At 47.6% G+C, this 20,062-nt stretch overlaps 1 protein-coding gene across 26 annotated transcripts in view; it reads left to right on the top strand.

Moving 5' to 3' along the window:
* Window positions 1-19,232, top strand: part of HUWE1 (HECT, UBA and WWE domain containing E3 ubiquitin protein ligase 1) — a 150,822-nt gene extending 131,590 nt beyond the window's left edge. For 23 of the 26 annotated variants that reach the window (XM_054472398.2, XM_054472385.2, XM_063660059.1 and 20 more), the window contains 21 exons: window positions 619-833; window positions 910-1,198; window positions 1,331-1,433; window positions 2,592-3,138; window positions 3,828-4,428; window positions 5,270-5,391; window positions 5,500-5,656; window positions 6,930-7,062; window positions 7,329-7,531; window positions 8,117-8,244; window positions 9,541-9,637; window positions 12,228-12,383; window positions 12,968-13,213; window positions 13,592-13,709; window positions 14,350-14,490; window positions 15,376-15,663; window positions 15,791-15,896; window positions 16,527-16,644; window positions 17,328-17,509; window positions 17,829-18,019; window positions 18,615-19,232. In XM_054472398.2, the coding sequence (XP_054328373.1) occupies window positions 619-833; window positions 910-1,198; window positions 1,331-1,433; window positions 2,592-3,138; window positions 3,828-4,428; window positions 5,270-5,391; window positions 5,500-5,656; window positions 6,930-7,062; window positions 7,329-7,531; window positions 8,117-8,244; window positions 9,541-9,637; window positions 12,228-12,383; window positions 12,968-13,213; window positions 13,592-13,709; window positions 14,350-14,490; window positions 15,376-15,663; window positions 15,791-15,896; window positions 16,527-16,644; window positions 17,328-17,509; window positions 17,829-18,019; window positions 18,615-18,717 (4,244 nt within the window). In that variant the 3' untranslated portion in view covers window positions 18,718-19,232. The remainder of the gene's footprint in view (window positions 1-618; window positions 834-909; window positions 1,199-1,330; window positions 1,434-2,591; window positions 3,139-3,827; window positions 4,429-5,269; window positions 5,392-5,499; window positions 5,657-6,929; window positions 7,063-7,328; window positions 7,532-8,116; window positions 8,245-9,540; window positions 9,638-12,227; window positions 12,384-12,967; window positions 13,214-13,591; window positions 13,710-14,349; window positions 14,491-15,375; window positions 15,664-15,790; window positions 15,897-16,526; window positions 16,645-17,327; window positions 17,510-17,828; window positions 18,020-18,614) is intronic. The other 3 variants (XM_063660057.1, XM_063660056.1, XM_063660055.1) reach the window with 3 other exon arrangements.
* Window positions 19,233-20,062: the final 830 nt, after the last annotated feature.

Genomic DNA, 20,062 nt, shown 5'->3' with positions numbered 1-20,062 from the left:
CACTTCTACCTTTTACAACCTAGGGTCATTATTTAATTTCTGTGATCATGAATGATACCGAGGGGGTGATGATATCTGCGTGGTAGGTTATTTATAAAGGGTAAGTAACAGTGCATGCAGTCTAGCAAATAACAAAAGCTATTCTGAGCCCAGGGAAGGTGGGGTGGGCCTTCTCTGTGTCCCATGTCTTGCAAGCAGTGAAGACATATACACTAGTTTCCCTCAAGGAGTGACATGGGTTTATTTTCTCCAAGTACATATTAGGCACCAATAGAGGTGTGAGAGGCTGGGCGCAGTGGCTCATGCCTGTAATCCTGAAAATTTGGGAAGCAGAGGTCAGAGGATCACTTGAAGCCAAGAGTTTAAGACCAGCCTGGGCAACATAGGGAGACCCCATCTCTACAAAAACATATATATGTAAATTAGCCAGGCATTTTGGTGCATGCCTGTAGTCCCAGCCACTCAAGATGCTGAGGCAGGAAGACTTGAGCCCAGGAGCTCAACGCTGCAGTGAGTCAAGGGTTGCACCACTACACTCCAGCCTGGGCAACAGACCAAGACCCCGTCTCAAACAATTAATAAGGCGTGAATCCCTTTACATGTTATATCTCCCTTCAGGTATCAGTCTCCCTGAAGGTGTGGACCCCTCTTTTCTGGCTGCCCTGCCTGATGACATCCGTCGGGAAGTTCTACAGAACCAGCTAGGCATTCGTCCACCAACCCGGACGGCCCCCTCCACAAATAGCTCAGCGCCTGCAGTGGTGGGGAATCCTGGTGTGACTGAAGTGAGCCCTGAGTTTCTGGCTGCCCTGCCTCCAGCCATTCAGGAGGAAGTATGTGAGCGGGAAGGTGGTGGGGCCAGGCTGCCTGGCAGGAGAAATGCCCTCATTGACTTTTTCTGCTCCATAGGTACTGGCACAGCAGAGAGCTGAGCAGCAGCGACGAGAACTGGCACAGAATGCCAGCTCAGACACCCCTATGGACCCTGTGACCTTCATCCAGACTCTGCCCTCAGACCTGCGCCGTAGTGTCCTAGAGGATATGGAGGACAGCGTGTTAGCTGTGATGCCACCTGACATTGCAGCTGAGGCTCAAGCCCTGAGACGAGAGCAGGAAGCCCGGCAGCGACAGCTCATGCATGAGCGTCTGTTTGGGCACAGTAGCACCTCCGCACTCTCTGCTATTCTCCGAAGCCCGGGTACAGAGGGAGGCAAGCGGGAGGGCTCTGGAAAGCTTTAGCCAGATGAGGCTATGTTTTCTTACCTTTGTATTACCTATATCCAGTTTACACTCTCTCCACAATCTCAGTTTTCTTTTCCTTTCCTTCCAGCTTTCACCAGTCGCTTAAGTGGCAACCGTGGGGTCCAATATACTCGCCTTGCTGTGCAGAGAGGTGGCACCTTCCAGATGGGGGGTAGCAGCAGCCATAACAGGTACCTTTGTCTATTTTTACCTTACCATATCACCACTCAAGTCTATTAGCCCAGCTCCCTTAGTTTTATAGGTGGAGAAGCTGAAATCCTGACAGGCAAGATGGATGGTCTCTCTAAGCCATTTCCTTGAATAAGTGAGAGAGCGAGATCTTTGGACTCCCCGTTCAGAAAACTACACCTTTTGGTTAGTTTTGCTACCAAAGACCACAATCTCAAAAGCAGGCCGGCAGCAGGTGCTAACTATGGTTTTAACAAGAAGGAACACCACTTGTCTCCCATGCAAGTAGTAAAACAACTAACCACCTGCCTTGAGTTTGTAACACCTAGGCTAGGGAAGTATAGAGGAGTGAGTTAGCCAGGCTAAAACAGAGTGGACCTGACATGCCACAGTGTGAAAGGAGTGATTGGTTCCTATAAGGCCACAAACTCCTGGTAGTCTAGAGAAGGCAGAAACTAGCATTGTCTCCTAGACTTAGGTATGGTCAGATTTTACCAGTCGATGGATGATACCTGGGCTGGAATCTCTGCTGTCTTCTCAGTCACCTTGTGATGTAGGGCAAGTCACTTAACCTGTTTGAGCCTCTTGTTTATCATCTCAAAAATGGGTGGTTCTCGGCCAGGCGTCGTGGCTCACGCCTATAATCCCAGCACTTTGGGAGGCTGAGGCAGGTGGATCACTTGAGTCCAGGAGTTCAAGACCAGCCTAGGCAACATGGCAAACCCGATCTCTACTAAAAATACAAAAAGTAGTCGGGCGTGGTGGCGCGCACTAGTAATCCCAGCTACTTGGGAGGCTGAGGCATGAGAATCACTTGAATCCTGGGGAGTGGAGGTTGCAGTGAGCCGATATCGCGCCACTGCACTCCAGCCTGGGTGACAGAGCGAGACTCCATCTCAACAAAAAGCTGGTGGGGGTGGGGGTTGATTCTCTAAGCTGTACAGCAGCCCTGAAAGGATGATGTACAGTCATTGTAAAGTGCCTGGTACATAGTAGACACCCAAGAGGGCAGCTGTTACTATGAAGAGCCCTTGGACTGGACACCCTCCTTTCTCAAGCCTCCTTGGAGATACCCAGCTCGTTCCCCTCCCCCATTCTTATGCCTAATCCCAGAGCTCTAGCCACTGAAGTGTTACCCAAAAACCATGTTCTGTTTCCAGGCCTTCTGGCAGTAATGTAGATACTCTCCTCCGCCTCCGAGGACGGCTCCTTCTGGACCACGAAGCCCTTTCTTGTCTCCTGGTCCTACTTTTTGTGGATGAGCCAAAGCTCAATACTAGCCGTCTACACCGAGTACTGAGAAATCTCTGCTACCATGCCCAGACCCGCCACTGGGTCATCCGCAGTCTGCTCTCCATCTTGCAGCGCAGCAGTGAGAGTGAGCTATGCATTGAAACACCCAAACTCACTACAAGTGAGGAAAAGGGCAAAAAGTCGAGCAAGAGCTGTGGGTCAAGTAGCCATGAGAACCGTCCCCTGGACCTGCTACACAAGATGGAGTCGAAGAGCTCCAACCAGCTTTCCTGGCTCTCAGTATCCATGGATGCAGCCCTAGGCTGCAGGACTAATATATTTCAGATCCAGCGTTCAGGGGGGCGTAAACATACCGAGAAGCATGCAAGCGGTGGCTCCACCGTCCACATCCATCCCCAAGCTGCTCCTGTTGTCTGCAGACACGTTTTGGATACACTCATTCAATTGGCCAAGGTGAGGGTTTCGAACCCAACTCCTGGGGATGGAAGAAGGGTGGCAGCAAGAGTCTGGGTGAAAGTTGAACACTAAGCAGGCTAGCGTGTCTTTTTGCTCTTATTTTAAGTGTTGAGCCCTGTATTGTTTCTAGGGGATTGTCCTATGTATTTCTGGGGTTTTTTCTTCATTCTTTTCCATTTTTATGTATTGTCTTATTCAGTCATCAAAACAACTGGGCTATATGATTCCTGTTTTACAGATAAAGAACCTGGGATTCAGAACATTTTATTCATTTTGTCTTATGATTAGAAAGTGATGGAGCTGGACCTAGAATTTAGTGTTCTTTGAATAATAAGCATTGCTGCCATCTATCAAAGGCCTGCCTTGTGTCAGGCACTGTGCAAAATACATCATGTCGTTTAATCTCCAACAACTTTGCAAGGAAGTGTAGTTATCCTCTCCATTTTATAAGTGCAGAGACTAAAGCTCAGGAAAAGTTTGCTCGTGAGTCTGTATTGCTACAAAGCCCTCATTCATTTCTCTAGGCTGCTTTACTGTCTGTTGGATAAAACTCTTATATGACGTATCCCCCAATATTTACCAAAATTGTTTGAAGGAGTCTGGGAACCAGTTGTCTTTTCCCTATCAGGAAGGCTCATCCTCTGTGAAGACGTCCTAGACCAAGCCTGTCCTCCTTTTCCCGGCAGGTATTTCCCAGCCACTTCACACAGCAGCGGACCAAAGAAACAAACTGTGAGAGTGATCGGGAAAGGGGCAGTAAGGCCTGTAGCCCATGCTCCTCACAGTCCTCCAGCAGTGGCATTTGCACAGACTTCTGGGACTTATTGGTAAAACTGGACAACATGAATGTCAGCCGGAAAGGCAAGAACTCCGTGAAGTCAGTGCCAGTGAGCGCTGGCGGGGAGGGGGAAACCTCTCCATACAGCCTCGAGGCCTCTCCACTGGGGCAGCTCATGAACATGTTATCACACCCAGTTATCCGCCGGAGCTCTCTCTTAACTGAGAAACTCCTCAGACTCCTTTCTCTCATCTCAATTGCTCTCCCAGAAAACAAGGTGTCAGAAGCACAGGCTAATTCTGGCAGCGGTGCTTCCTCCACCACTACTGCCACCTCAACCACATCTACCACCACCACTACTGCCGCCTCCACCACGTCCACACCCCCTACTGCACCCACCCCTGTCACTTCTGCTCCAGCCCTGGTTGCTGCCACGGCTATTTCCACCATTGCCGTAGCTGCTTCGACCACAGTGACTACCCCCACGACTACTACCGCTACTGTTTCAAGTAAGTGTGGATGTAGACTGGGAGCTGTGGGGTGTATACTGTGGCACCCACTTCACCCCCTTTTCCATCCAGATAGTTCTCCCTCAATGATAGCAATCAGTTTGGTTTGTGTTTGTGAGAACAGAATGTGTTCATTCTCACCCTCATCTGTCCCAGTTCTCTCGCTCTGTCTCCCTTCCTCCATCCCCGTCTCTCTGTGTCTCTCTCTTTCTCTCTCTCCCCTGCCTCACACACACACACTCCTTTGAAGGTCAGCAGGCATTCACTGAATGTGGCTTCCCTAGGCTAGGCACCAGAAGGAGGAAAGAAAGTAAGTTCCATCCTCTGGGAATTCCCAGCCTTTCCAGCCGTGTTGAGGGAGCCAGTTCTCATGGGAAATAGTTCAAGGGCAGGCAGGATACAGTGTGATTCAGAGTAACCAGATCATCCCAGGAAATAAAGGGAATGAATCCTGCCGCAGATTAGTAAGAATTATCTGAAGAAGTAGGTTTTAAAGAATAGAGGGGGCCATGATGGTGGGGGAATAGTTGGAAGAAATGCCTGGGGTTCTTGATCAGCTTAGAAGTTACAGTCATAAGAGTCCTCTTTGAGTTTATGGTGAGACGTGATTGCGCCACTGCATTCTAGCTTGGGCAACAGAGCGAGACCGTGTCTCTAATAAAAAATGAAAAGGCTTTATCATCCCAAGTCATTTAGATTTGCCTTTGTTGGGTGGGTTTTCTTTTTCAGTACTTTCCCATTTTGAAGCCCTGGGCAATTCAGCGATTCCTTAATTTTGTCACTTAGTGCCTGGCTTGTGAGTTTCAGAGAGGCTTACAGTGTTCTGTCTGTTTCCTCAAAGTTTCTGCCACTACTAAGGGCAGCAAATCTCCAGCGAAGGTGGGTGATGGGGGCAGCAGCAGTACAGACTTTAAGATGGTGTCCTCTGGCCTCACTGAAAACCAGCTACAGCTGTCTGTAGAGGTGAGTCCAAGCTCTTCTGATCTGCTAAGACTTGGGGAGAAAGGATAAACAGGGTAGATAATGATTTTGTTCTCAGGCTGGGGCTTACTCCTGTCTTCTTTTTCTCAGGTGTTGACATCCCACTCTTGTTCTGAGGAAGGCTTAGAGGATGCAGCCAACGTACTACTGCAGCTCTCCCGGGGGGACTCTGGGACCCGGGACACTGTTCTCAAGCTGCTACTGAATGGAGCCCGCCATCTGGGTTATACCCTTTGTAAACAAATAGGTAATAGCAGGAGTAAAGCATTTTCTCTTTCTGAAGGTTTCCACTTAGGTGCTTCCTCTTTCTGGAATCATTTCCTGAATCCCCAAGCTGAATCAGATACCTCCATGTCCCTATAACACAGCCTCCATGCTCCCTCTGTCATAACACAGATTACCCTGGGTTATCTGTTTTCCTCTGCTCAGTTGTTTGAAAGTAAGGCTGGGTTTGTCTCCTCTTCCCTGCTGCCCGGCACACAGTGGTGCTTAATGAAGGGAAAAGAGAACACATGGGAACAGCAGTGCCTCCTTTCTTCTCCATGCTGGGCACTCGTAAGAGCCCCATGATAAGACAGTTGAGGCAGCTTCACCCCTTCAAAGTATATGCCTACACTGCATTCGGCCTCAGAAATTATAGCATCAGAATAGTACTCTCTGCTTTTGTGTAATTTTGAGGGTACAAAAATTCTAAGAACAGTTACAAATTACCTAGTTTTGTCATCTTCCTCCCTGTTTTACTGAGAAGAAAGCCAAAACCCAGGGTGATAAAGTGATTGGACCAAGGAGTACAGCCAGGTTTTCTTTCAACATAGAGTCTGTCTACCCTGTCCCACCCTCATCCCAATCATGAGTCTCCCTAGATCTTGGCTACATACTTAGTTCTCTCCCTCCTTCACCCCCATGTCCCTAAGTCTGGGGTGATAGGAGAGTTGGTTGGCCTGTATAACTCAGGGTGTTCTTTGCTGCATGAAAATTACAACGTTCTTCCAGAAAGAATTTGGCCTCTGACCTTTCTCTCTTGGCTGCCACCATCTATTCCACACCTATGGTCCAGGCACTGTCTAGGCACTCTACCATATAATTATCTCTTAATTCTCACAGCAACCTTGTGAGGTTAGGCAGTAATATTCCCATCCCAGTATTAATATTGGTTAGCAAATTGGGCAAGGGGTCAAGAAATTTGCCTGAAACCACCACAGAACCTCAGTAATTTTGAGAGAGATATGGGATTTCAACCATGGTCTGTTTAGCTCCAGAGGAGATACTGTTTCTCTTCTACATGAAACTCATTTCGTGCAGATTTAGCAGATCCCTGTGGCCATAGGTAAATTGGTAGTCCCAGGTGACGGTCCGTGGACGCGCATAATAAGCTGAACAGAGCATGATTCCAGCTCACTCTAGGTTCTCTGCAGCTGAGCAATGAAGAGTGGCCTAAGCAGGTGTCTTAGAGAGATTTGGCTTTTAGCCACTTTAACAGGGGAGTCTCTGAACACTTGCTGACTCCTCTGCCTGCTCAGGTACCCTGCTGGCCGAGCTGCGGGAATACAACCTCGAGCAGCAGCGGCGAGCCCAATGTGAAACCCTCTCTCCTGATGGCCTGCCTGAGGAGCAGCCACAGACCACCAAGCTGAAGGGCAAAATGCAGAGCAGGTGGGTGGTAGCCACCCTTTGGCTGGGGGCTTGAATCTGGGATATTCTGGAAGATGGCTCTTGCTGGTTTCCTGGTCTTTTTTATTTCTCTGGGTGATTTTCGTATCTTTCCTATACACACTTGACCCATTTTTTTCTACTTCCTACTTGGAAGATTTCCTTCTGAGTTTCCTTAACCCTCTGGTTGACACCAGGAAGCCTTGCTTGCTTTGGGTGTTTATACTTTGATGCTGTCAATATACGCAAGCCACCTCTACACTATCCAGGTTTGACATGGCTGAGAATGTGGTAATTGTGGCATCTCAGAAGCGACCTTTGGGTGGCCGGGAGCTCCAGCTGCCTTCTATGTCCATGTTGACATCCAAGACATCTACCCAGAAGTTCTTCTTGAGGGTACTACAGGTCATCATCCAGCTCCGGGACGACACGCGCCGGGCTAACAAGAAAGCCAAGCAGACAGGCAGGCTAGGTATGGAACTAGAGTGTCCAGTTGAGGGGAAGGGTTGGTGGCGGTAAAGCCAGATTCCTTGGAGGTGCAGGACTTAACGGCCTGTCTCCTTCCTGTTTGACCTTTCCAAAAGGAAAATGATTATCCTTTTTTCAGAATGTTGATGGCTGCATTCTACATCTCATTCAAGCTATCTGCGTAGGAAATTCATTAGGGGGAGTGGGAATTAAGGGGGAGTGGAAATCTGGCAGGGAAGTTGGGGGCCAGCCTTTTGCTGAACAAGACAACTCACTAGGTGCATCTCCTTTCTGCTTCCTTGGTCATTTCTAACTAAGCCGTGGCTTGACAAATCATTTTCCCTACCTCTTTCCTCCTGTCCCACAGAACCCTCTCGCACAAAACCATCCGTCTAGCATCATGCCCCCTGCCCTTATCTGTAATGGTAAATCTTAGCGCCTGATGATGAGCACTCTGAAGCTTCCTGAGCTAAAGCTCAAAAGACCTCAGCAAGATGCCCTGTGGCAGCCCAGGAGATAGGAGAGAGAATATTGGGCTTTCCCTCTTCCTATATTTTATATCTTGCCTTCCTCTTTCTCTTTCTCCCAGGTTCCTCCGGTTTAGGCTCAGCTAGCAGCATCCAGGCAGCTGTTCGGCAGCTGGAGGCTGAGGCTGATGCCATTATACAAATGGTACGTGAGGGTCAAAGGGCGCGGAGACAGCAACAAGCAGCAACGGTTAGCATGATGCCTGTGGCCCCTCATTCATTTGTCTCTCCACTCATCCCCCCACCATGTCATCAGTGGGGTTTCATTGCCTTTACCTTGTATGCTTTTGCATTAAGTTTGCTATATGAATGCTTCTGGACAAAAGGGTTACTTTCTGTTGGTGTTTTCCTGTTTGTTGATTGGTTTGTTGGTTTGATTTGATTTAAAGCTTGGCCATCATACCCCACTCCCAGCTATCCAGTCAACAGTGGCGCTTTTGCAAACTGCCTGATGCTAAGTGTTGTCTGGGTTCTGAGGGGATATGGGGTGAAGTTTTTTTTCAGTCCCATGGAACAATGCAGGTACATCAGAAACATCTCAGGAATCCTACCACTGAAAGTCCCCCAAGCTTGGTACATATCCCACACAGCCACTTCTGTCTGTGGCTGCTCCCTCCACCCTGCCCTCTGCCTTTATTCTCCATAATCCCGTGGCACCTAGGCACTCAGGCACTTTTAGGAGGAAACCTTCAGGTACTTAAGTAGCCAGCTCAGTGTTGGGGTCCCGGCATTGAGTGGCTGCAGTAAAAGCCTGGCATCACATGTGTATGCTGTGGCACTCCCTCATTGTTTTCCTGTCCTTGCAACATGTAAGTTACCTTTCCAAGATCCAAGAAAGGTATCCTAAGACCTGATATTTCTTTGCATATAATTACTATTATACAGTATGGTTTTATTGAGTAGGCAAGGGAAAGCCTTGAACTTAGGGGCAGTGACTCCAGGAAGGTAGAAAGGGAAAATAAAGCTGTTATTCTGGAGTATTTTTTCTGCCGAGTCTCTTTCCCATTACCCGAAAAGATGTCGGCTTTTTAAATAATCCCACTCATGAGAGGTTGCTCTAATTCTCCTATTATTTCCCCTTTTGTGAGCAAACAGAAACAAAGAGCAGACCTACCTTCCACCCATCTGAATTTTTTATACACACACACACACACACACACACACACACACACACACACAACAGAAGAAGACTTGAAGTCTATATACAGGAGGCTAGTTCTGACTGGTCACAGATCTGGATTGTAGACTGTAGGAAATGTAGGCATCCAAGGAGCTGTTGGGAAAAGCTTGGCAAAACACAGTGGAGAAAAGCAGAAGAGTTGGGAAAGGCATCCTTTTGTCCTGGATAGCTACAGTTTTCCCCACCCAAATATGGGAAGCTTCTTTGTAAGCTCAATGTATGAGAAGTGGAAGGGCCAACCTCTAGCCTGTCTCCAAGGAAAGCAGAGTTGCACCCTCATGTGATTTTTGTCTCCCTTTTATCCAGTCGGAGTCTAGCCAGTCAGAGGCGTCTGTCCGGAGGGAGGAATCACCCATGGATGTGGACCAGCCATCTCCCAGTGCTCAAGATACTCAATCCATTGGTCAGTACTACTTCCTGTTTCCAGCCGAGCAAAAGGGATAGCCAGTCTTCCGGAATGTCTGCTGAATCCCCTGCTCCCAGCATATATAAGCCCAGTGTTTTCCCATTTGTTCCAGTAAACCCTGGTTTCTGTAAATGATGACAGGTGTTTGACAACCAAGGCACACTTTTCTTTCCTGTAGTAAAGGAAAGAAAATGGTGGGATATTATGCATTCAGACAGCATGTTTTTGTGGGGTTTTCTCTTGTTGTGGTGGTGGTTTTTGAGACAGTCTCCCTCTGTCGTCAGGCTGGAATGCAGTGGCACGATGTCTGCTCACTGCAACCTCTGCCTCCTGGGTTCAAGCAATTCTCCTGTCTCAGCCTCCCGAGTAGCTGGGATTACAGGCGCCTGCCACCACACCTGGCTAGTTTTTGTATTTTTTTTAGTAGAGACGAGTTTCACCATGTTGGCCAGGCTGGTCTTGAACTCCTGACCTCAGGTGATCCACCTGCCTTGGCCTCTCAGATTGTTAGAATTACAGGCGTGAGCCACCGCACCCAGCCCAGCATGTGTTTTAAATCTTTTGTTTTATTATTGAGGCAGGGTCTTTCTCCGTCACCTAAGCTAAGATGCAGTAACATAGTCATAGCTCACTGCAACCTCAAACTTCTGAGCTCAATCGATCCTCCTGCCTTGGCTATCTGAGTAGCTGGGACTGTAAGGAACAGGCCACCATGCCCAGCCAATTTTTTTTGTCTTTGTAGAAATGGAGTCTCACTATGTTGCCCAGGCTGGTCTTGAACTCCTGGCCTCAAGCCATCCTCTCACTTCAGTCTCCCATGTTTTATTTCTTTCTTTTTTGTTTTTTGAGACAGAGTCTGACTCTGTCGCCCAGGGTGGAGTGCAGTGGTGTAATCTCGGCTCACTGCAACCTCCGCCTCCTGGGTTCAAGTGATTCTCCTGCGTCAGCCTCCCAAGTAGCTGGGATTACAGGCACCTGCCACCATGCCTGGCTAATTTTTTTTTGTATTTTTAGTAGAGACAGGGTTTCGCCATATTGGCCAGGCTGGTTTCAAACTCCTGACCTCAGGTGATCCACCTGCCTCGGCCTCCCAAAGTGCTGGGATTACAGGCATGAGCCACGGCCGACCAGCCTTAGTCTCCCGTGTTTTAAATCTTGGCTCCCCCATTTAATGCTTCTGGGACCTGAGGCAAACCTCTTTGTTAGGTTTCCTTGTTTAAAATAGGAATGTTCAGTTGTTAGGATTAAATGAGTTAACACATGTATAGTGGTTAGAGAAGCACACGATGAATGCTATTGTTAGCAGCATTTCTCAAAGTCAGTCATACATAGAATACGTTTTGGCACCCTCGTAACACATTCCCATGGAATAGTATTCTTGTAGGACGGCCATTGTTATCCTACTTTTCATCGGGATTTGGAGAGATAGATATTATTCCCGTGTTCTGTATTCACCTTCTTTTACCTAAGGTCATATGATTTGCAAGTACCGGAGCCAGGATTCAAACCTAAGGCTGTCAGAACCTTGAAGAATAGTCAGGATTTGGGTAAAGGATGAACAGCAAAGGTCAGGAAGAAACCTAAGCAGGGCAGGTGTGTAGGGGTCGGGGGTTGATGAGAAAAGAGTCACTTACTCCCCACCCAGAAGATGGGGCTGTGTCTTGCTGCTTAGCTACTGAGCAGAGGTTAGAATAAGCCCCCAGTGAGTATCAGGAAAAGTGCCAGCCATGGGGTTCCATCTGTCATACCATGGCTTCTCAGGGTTTTAAACTGCCCCAGGACATGATGACTAATTCAGAAGGCATTAGACGGCCGGGCGTGGTGGCTCATGCCTCTAATCCCAGCACTTTGGGAGGCCAAGGCAGGTGGATCACGAGGTCAGGAGTTCAAGACCAGCCTGACCAACATGGTGAAACCAAGTCTCTACTAAAAATACAAAAATTAGCCGGGCATGGTGGCGGGCACCTGTAATTCCAGCTACTCAGGAGGCTGAGGCTGGAGAATTGCTTGAACCTGGGAGGCGGAGGTTGGGCGACAGAACGAGACTGTCTCAGAAAAAAAAAAAAAAAGGGCATTAGACTTAAGGTTAGAAAGATTTAGTTTGATGTCCTGGTGCTGTCTTCCTCGGAAACCAAAATGAGGAAAAGACAGCCTACTTTCCAAGGCCAGCTCTCAGAATTCAATGACGATAGTGTCCTAAAACGTCCTGTGTAAACTGGAAGGCAACCATCCAAAGCTCCACTATTGTTACATTACCCTGAGGTAATCCAGAGATTCTCTTGAAACTAGTGAGGTGGTGACTAGACTAGCACTGTCTGGATCTGCAGTAGCACCTGTGGCTTTTGAGCACCTTAAATGTGGCTAGTACAACTGAGGAACCAGATTCATTATTTTATTTATTCTGTTTAATGTAAATGCCATCCAGTGCAGGTCCTAGACCTTGTTTCAGATGTTGCTCGGTGAGTACCACTCAGTGGCCAATGGTCCCCTCTACTTGTTCTGTATATTAGTTGGTGCGTTTGGTCTAGAAAGATCTAAGCAGAAGGGAAATTTTGAAGACTTTCTGACTCTTCTGTGTGCCCTCCAGCCTCCGATGGAACCCCACAGGGGGAGAAGGAAAAGGAAGAAAGACCACCTGAGTTACCCCTGCTCAGCGAGCAGCTGAGTTTGGACGAGCTGTGGGACATGCTTGGGGAGTGTCTAAAGGAACTAGAGGAATCCCATGACCAGCATGCGGTGCTAGGTGAGTTGTGGCCTAAAGGCCCATGTCCCAACCCACTGGTCTGCTCTGGGGCCCTTCCTGCCAGCTTGTTTTTCTTCCTTCCAGGGTTACTCCTCTCCCTCAGTGTCTCTGTAATGAGAATTCAAAAGAGAAGTGTTTTTTTCTCTCACCTCAGTATAAAAAAGATTGACCTTCTCTTTTAATAGTTGGTTGTCTTTCACTTTGTAGACAAGGGGAATCTTTATAACTGGTTAGCTATCCCATTTTTTCTTTGGCTTCAAGGCAGTTCCTCTGTGACTTGATTCTACCATCATAGTTCCCTACAAGTTCTCATTGTTTCTACTTTTCTTTTCTTTTTTTTTTTTGAATCAGAAATGACGTCTCACTATGTTGCCTAGGCTGATCTCAAACTGCTGGGCTCAAGCAATTTTCCCACCTTGGCCTCCCAAAGTGCTGGGATCATAGGTGTGAGCCACCACACCTAGCCTAGTTTTCATTATTTCTTCTTCCTTATTTATTTTTATAATTTGTTTATGATGGCAAAGAGGTTTGCATGTTGAAGTTTGCAGAGTAAAATGTTACTTCTCCATCATTCCTACCCCTAGTGCTACAGCCTGCTGTCGAGGCCTTCTTTCTGGTCCATGCCACAGAGCGGGAGAGCAAGCCTCCTGTCCGAGACACCCGTGAGAGCCAGCTGGCACACATCAAGGACGAGCCTCCTCCACTCTCCCCTGCCCCCTTAACCCCAGCCACGCCTTCCTCCCTTGACCCATTCTTCTCCCGGGAGCCCTCATCTATGCACATCTCCTCAAGCCTGCCCCCTGACACACAGAAGTTCCTTCGCTTTGCAGGTACAGGGAACTTTTAGGCTGCCAGGTGTAGAAGGCTTCATTTTAAACAGGATTGTTTCATACAGTTAATCCTTAGCTGATTCGAGAGAGAGAGAGTGTGTGTGTATGTGTGTGTGTGTGTATGTGTGTGTGTGTGTACACGTATACACACCCGTGCACGTAAACCCTGCATGGTTTCCCATGGCCTCAGGATACTCAGATTTAGAATAGAAATGCTCAGATTCACGTTCACATCTCAAGGGTTGGCCCTTGGTTTTGACTAGTCCTTTTAGAGCCCTGAAATAAGGAAGAGGAAGGGAGAGTTGCTAGCTGGTTGGCTGTCTTACAGCTTCTGGGGCCCATGATGTGCTTAATTCCTGCTGTCACTTCTTCCCTCAGAGACTCACCGCACTGTGTTAAACCAGATCCTACGGCAGTCCACAACCCACCTTGCTGATGGGCCTTTTGCTGTCCTGGTAGACTACATTCGTGTCCTCGACTTTGATGTCAAGCGCAAGTATGTGTCCTGGATATTGGAGGGTAGAGGGGTGGTGAGAACTCCCCAAATGGTAACTCGCCTCTGAAGTTACACTTGAGGCCACAAGTTTCCTTTGGTGGCAGCACTAGGAATGGTGGTGGTGGGGAGGGAAGAGACAGCTGTACCATTGATGGCCATCATACCTAAATACTCTTGGGCTTCTCCACCCCATCTGCATTTTTCATCAGCAAAACAGAGTCACATGATTTTTGAACCACACGATTTCTAAAGTTGTGTTCCATCTGTTGGGGGTAGTACAGGAGGCACAGGTGGCCATAGTACACACACAGCAGGGTTCCAGGGGCTTCCACAACAGTCCTGGAGTCATCCCTATGCCTCTCCTTCTCCTCGTGCATGTATACATGCTTACCTGCGTGTGGCAGAAATCATATGTCACAATCTTTGTGGGCCCTTACTCAGTGGAGGTAAGAAAAATTTAGAGTTGGTAATGAGTGATCTACCTCTCCCAACTACTGGGTATTTCCCAAATAGGTGTGGAGCAGAGATCAAAGTGTTTGGAGGATAGAAGGAGCATCATTGTGGGTCTTCTTCCTAATCATACAAACAAATTTGTTCTGCCACCCTTAATCCTATCTTCCTTCCTTTTCTACCTCCCAAGATATTTCCGCCAAGAGCTGGAGCGTTTAGATGAGGGGCTCCGGAAAGAAGACATGGCTGTGCATGTCCGTCGTGACCATGTGTTTGAAGACTCCTATCGTGAGCTGCATCGCAAATCCCCCGAAGAAATGAAGAATCGATTGTAAGGGCCCAGGAACAGAGAAAAGATGGCGGGTGGGAGGTGGGGCCTCCTGCACAGTAGTGATGGCTTGCTCTAGCCTCAAATTTAGGGAGGTGCTACCCTCCCTAATAGGAATTCCCCATAGGAATCTGGTTTTAGATAATCTTACTGAGTTGTCTCCTATCTTCTGGGCCTGCCCTGCTGGCTGGCCCTTTAGCTAAGCTACCCAGCAATTCCCAGACAGACAGGAAAGTCTTTGGTGTTTATAAGGATATACCTGCTGGCTTTGCAATGAGAGCTTTAACATTGCTATACTAGGAATGCCCATGTATGAGTGGCCTCCACCAAACTGGTAACTGCTCAGTGGTGATTCTGAAGCCACCTAGAGATCAGCAGTTTGTAATACTGAGCGTAGGAGCTGATGAGATGAAAGACCTATTGGAGTTGTTTAATGATTCCTCTCCATCTCTTGCGGTGTGGGCTCTCCATCTGTGTAATCACAAGAAGTCAGGGAGTCTCCCTAGACAGACTGTATGCCATGTTCTTCTACCACCAAATACCTTTAGAGAATTTGGACTCTGGGCTTATCCCTCTCTAATACCACTTTTCTCCCCTCCCCACTTCACCTAAGCAAGGCCTCATTTATTTCTCTGATACCTTTCCTATTGGTGTTTTCTGGAATATCTGTTAACCTTGGCTATTTTGGGACATCTCCTCTGTCCGTGGTGCTTATGTTGGGTCCCAGATCTCCACCCCACTTCTGGGCTGTCCTGGCACTCTCTGTTTACCTCTTCATCTGACACTGCACTCCCCAGACACTGCCTCACAGTCTCGCACTCACACAAATGACTGGATGTATCCTGGGTTTTCTGCACAGCCCTTTTCTGCTTCTGCTTTCTTATGCAGGTATATAGTATTTGAAGGAGAAGAAGGGCAGGATGCTGGCGGGCTCCTGCGGGAGTGGTATATGATCATCTCTCGAGAGATGTTTAACCCTATGTATGCCTTGTTCCGTACCTCACCTGGTGATCGAGTCACCTACACCATCAATCCATCTTCCCACTGCAACCCCAACCACCTCAGCTACTTCAAGTTTGTCGGACGCATTGTGGCCAAAGCTGTATATGACAACCGTCTTCTGGAGTGCTACTTTACTCGATCCTTTTACAAACACATCTTGGGCAAGTCAGTCAGGTGAGGATGAGGCATAGTCCTGGGACTGTCCTCAGTCCTGGGGGTCTGGTCTTTTTGTGTCCCATCCTTGAGCTCCTTCTTCCCCCCCACTCGCAAACCATGACCCTGTATAATTGTGTTTTTCTAGATACACAGATATGGAGAGTGAAGATTACCACTTCTACCAAGGTCTGGTTTATCTGCTGGAAAATGATGTCTCCACACTAGGCTATGACCTCACCTTCAGCACTGAGGTAGGTCAGGAAATCCTAATCACAGCACATCCCAGCCAGTCTGGAAGATCCATTCCAGGTTCACCTTAGAACTAGCACTGCGTGACCTTCTCATAGTTCTAAGGAAGCATCTTGACTTCTTAAAGCTGCAGCAGGTGTTTGTGAGTGACATCACAAACAGGAAAACCAGAATTTGCAGGCCGTTTCCTAGTTTCACCTTTATATAAAAAAAAAAAAATGCTCCAGTACATAATTCTTCATTCCCAATGGTAGGTCTTTATAGAAAAATTGTACAAATGTAAGTGGGGGCAAGTGAAGGTAATTAAGGTTACTCTTCTCCTAAATTCTTTTCCTAAGAGATTACATTCCATTACATATGTGAGCCATTCCCTTTTCTCTTTTACCACTGATAGTTGCCTTACTCTCTTCTGCCTTCTTTGTGGGTCTTAGAGCCAAAGAGTATTTTCCTCTTTCCTACCCAAAGCCTTTCCCTATAAGGGGAGTTGCGAGCTGTGAGTAGTAGGAAAAGTCACTGTTTTGTGTGGACTTGCTTCATCTCTCTGCCCAGGGGTTTAGGGTGTGTTCCTAGGTATCTAATCCCATCCTAGACGAAGTCTAGGATATGTAAGATTGGTGTTTTGGTTGTTCTAGGTCCAAGAGTTTGGAGTTTGTGAAGTTCGTGACCTCAAACCCAATGGGGCCAACATCTTGGTAACAGAGGAGAATAAGAAGGAGTATGTACACCTGGTATGCCAGATGAGAATGACAGGTAGGGGAAATGTTCCTAGACCTCTAGTTGCTCAATGTGAGACGAGGTCGAACTTCATTCATTTGATAGGCATGTTTTGTTTTCCTCCACTATGACAGAGCCACAAATGCTTTGCACAAAAGACAAAACACTTGATCAAAAATACTTAACTTTGGGCACGGTGGCTCACGCCTATAATGCCAGCACTTTTGGAGGCCGAGGTGGGCGGATCAGTTGAGGTCAGGAGTTTGAGACCAGCCTGGCCAACATGGTGAAACCCCATCTCTACTAAAATAAAAAATTAGCCAAGTGTGGCAGCGTGCGCCTGTAGTCCCAGCTACTCGGGAGGCTGAGGCAGAAGAATTGCTTGAACCCGGGAGGTGGAGTTTGCAGTGAGCTGAGATCGCACCACTCTACCCTAGCCTAGGCAAGAGAGTGAGACTCCATCTCAAAAAAAAAAAAACAAAAAACAACTTCACTGGGCACAGTGGCTCACACTTGTAATCCTAGCACTTTGGGAGGCTGAGGCAGGAGGATAGCTTGAGCCCAGGGGGTTGAGACTAGCCTGGGCAGAATTAACCAGTCGTGATGGTGCATGCCTGTAGTCCCAGCTAACAGTGGTAGATGGAAGCCAGATGGGGGATCTCTGACCTCTACGGTTGTGTGAGTTTAGAAGTCATTTGGCTTTTTGGTTATCTCACCAGGAGCCATCCGCAAGCAGTTGGCGGCTTTCTTAGAAGGCTTCTATGAGATCATTCCAAAGCGCCTCATTTCCATCTTCACTGAGCAGGAGTTAGAGCTGCTTATATCAGGACTGCCCACCATTGACATCGATGATCTGAAATCCAACACTGAATACCACAAGTACCAGTCCAACTCTATTCAGGTGAGCTGCTGCTGGCATCCCTCCTCATATGGTCCTCTTAACCTAGGCAACACTAGTTTGTGTGATACCAAATAAACCAGTAGTACTCTTAGAGGAAGTTGCATGTAGAAGACAGTCTACCTATATCTAACTTTTTGTTCTCCTGGAGCATAGCAGACTTCTCTTGGCCATCTTATGAATGAAAGGAACTAAAGTTCATCCCACAGAAGGGACTTGCCTCAGATACCAAGTCCAGTCCTGTTTCCTAGATTCCATCCCCCCCCACCCTGCTTCTAGGAGCTTTCTACCTAACACTGGCTTCATGGGTCCCTTCCTACAGATCCAGTGGTTCTGGAGAGCATTGCGTTCTTTCGACCAAGCTGACCGTGCCAAGTTCCTCCAGTTTGTCACGGGTACTTCCAAGGTACCCCTGCAAGGCTTTGCTGCCCTCGAAGGCATGAATGGCATTCAGAAGTTTCAGATCCATCGAGATGACAGGTCCACAGATCGCCTGCCTTCAGCTCACACATGGTAAAAGGAAGGGTTTGTTTCTCCTTTTCCGCGCTTAGATTGAGCTTGCATACTTGATGTTTTCAGGACCCTACCCAAGATTGGGAACGCAAATGTGGCTGAGTCCTGGACCTTGGGTAACTCACAATTTGGTGTTTCTACGGAGGTGATGTTTGAGATGAGATGTGCTAGACATAGTGGGGGCTGGGGAGACACTGGCAGGTAAACAGCACCACAAGAGAGCATGGTGTATTCCAGGGCCAGCGTGACTGGAGCAAGGAGGAGTTGCAGGGAGCAGAAGTCTAAAGAGCTCAGCAGAGGTCCGATTACCAGTGACTCTGAAAACCTCCTTCAAGTTTGCACTTTAGCCTGTGGGCGAGTGAGGCCAGGGTATTTAAGGAGGAGTGACAGGGTCAGATTTTTGGTTTTGGTGCCTGATGGCCAGTTTGGGAGCCAGATAAAGGGGGGCAGACTGGGCTGAGACAAGATGGGGAGTCATCAAGAAGCAGGGAGTTGGTTTCTTTAGGGAGGGGAGGGGCTGGTGGGCACCATGGGAACACACAGATTTGGTTATCTGTCATCCCTCACCACGAACTGATCTTTCTTCTTTCCTTAGTTTTAATCAGCTGGATCTGCCTGCCTATGAGAGCTTTGAGAAGCTCCGCCACATGCTACTATTGGCTATCCAGGAGTGCTCTGAAGGCTTTGGGCTGGCCTAATAAGGCCCTGCCCAACTCTGTGGGTTTTTTTTTACCATTGTTGGACCTGGGGAGGGGGGAGTTAAAAAAAGAACCAGAAAGAAATTGTCAAAAACCAATAAATGAGATCCACCAACTCACCGTGTGTGTCCCAGCTGCCCCATCTTCCCCAGCGCATACCTGTTCCTCTTCTCATTCTCTTCCCGCCGCCTGTTTCCTCACCTTCTCTCCCCTTTCCATGCCGTCCATGATCCCCACCCTATGTGTTTTAAAAAGGCAGTAGCCTTTGCAGGGACCTGTCTGTCCCAACTGTTTGAACAGTGTGCTCCTCAGATTCTGTGTTCAGAAGGATTTGCTGCATTGAGACTTGAAACCTTTGGATAGGGGAAAAAATTATATATATATATATTTTTTTGTTCTGTTTGCATTTCTTAATTTGTGCTTGGAATGTGTTGATGTGCACAGCTAATGATTCAATGCGAGACAAGATTGGCGTCTGTGTTGTGGAGGTTTCAAATAAAGAGCACTCTTCATAACTCACTTTTCACAATGGAGTTTTTTTCAAACTTAAAAAAAAAAAAAAAAAAACTCTTAAGCACATGCTAGGCATCTGGAGAAAAGATCCGAATGGATTCTCCAGGAAACCATCCCTGCCCTACCCGCTTGCCCACCTGCCTCCACCACTGGTGCAACTTCCTCCTTCAGAGTCAGTTTCTGCAGTCAGGAGAGATTGGCAGTTCACCAGGAATTGGGGGTGGGGACATCTGTTTTTTTTTTTGGAATGGGAGCTGCACTTGGGGATGGTGATGGTGTTAGAGATTGCAGCCCAGGACAAAGTATCACCTTGCTCAAGGGGAACAAACTGCAGCAGGTTGTACAAAACATTCAGAGAGCTCACTTGACCCAACCGAGGGTTATACTTGGTGAGCCTTTCTAGTAGTCTTGAGTCTGGGGCTCAGTTTTAGATTTTTTATTTCATTAATGTTTGTTTATTTCTAATAAATTTTAATAAGCGAATAATTTAACTAGGTCACCAGAAGACCATTCTTTTTGTTTGTCTATTTTTGTTGTCGTCACTCCCTCTCTTGTCATCTGTCTGCCAGTCTGTTCACAGATCACCTTGTAGTCCCTTGTGGTTTTTACTCCATCCAGTGCTTAAAGCTGATCTAAGGACTTCGATGGTTCCAGCCTTCAAAGAAAAAAATAATTTAATAAAAATTTAGTTAGAAAAAATAACCCCAAGTGGTGCTTGCCTTGTGTGGTTTTTCTCATTCCCTGAGGTGCTACCTCTGAACAGATTGTCCCCTTGACCTTGTCCCAAAGTGTGGGTCTAGGAAAGCAAGGGTGTGTCTTTAACCTGATCCCC

This window comes from Pongo pygmaeus, chromosome X, assembly GCF_028885625.2.
Source record: "Pongo pygmaeus isolate AG05252 chromosome X, NHGRI_mPonPyg2-v2.0_pri, whole genome shotgun sequence".
In the NCBI taxonomy this organism is placed as follows: domain Eukaryota; kingdom Metazoa; phylum Chordata; class Mammalia; order Primates; family Hominidae; genus Pongo; species Pongo pygmaeus.
Note: the sequence above shows the minus strand (reverse complement) of the source record. Positions and strands in the feature narration are given on the sequence as shown.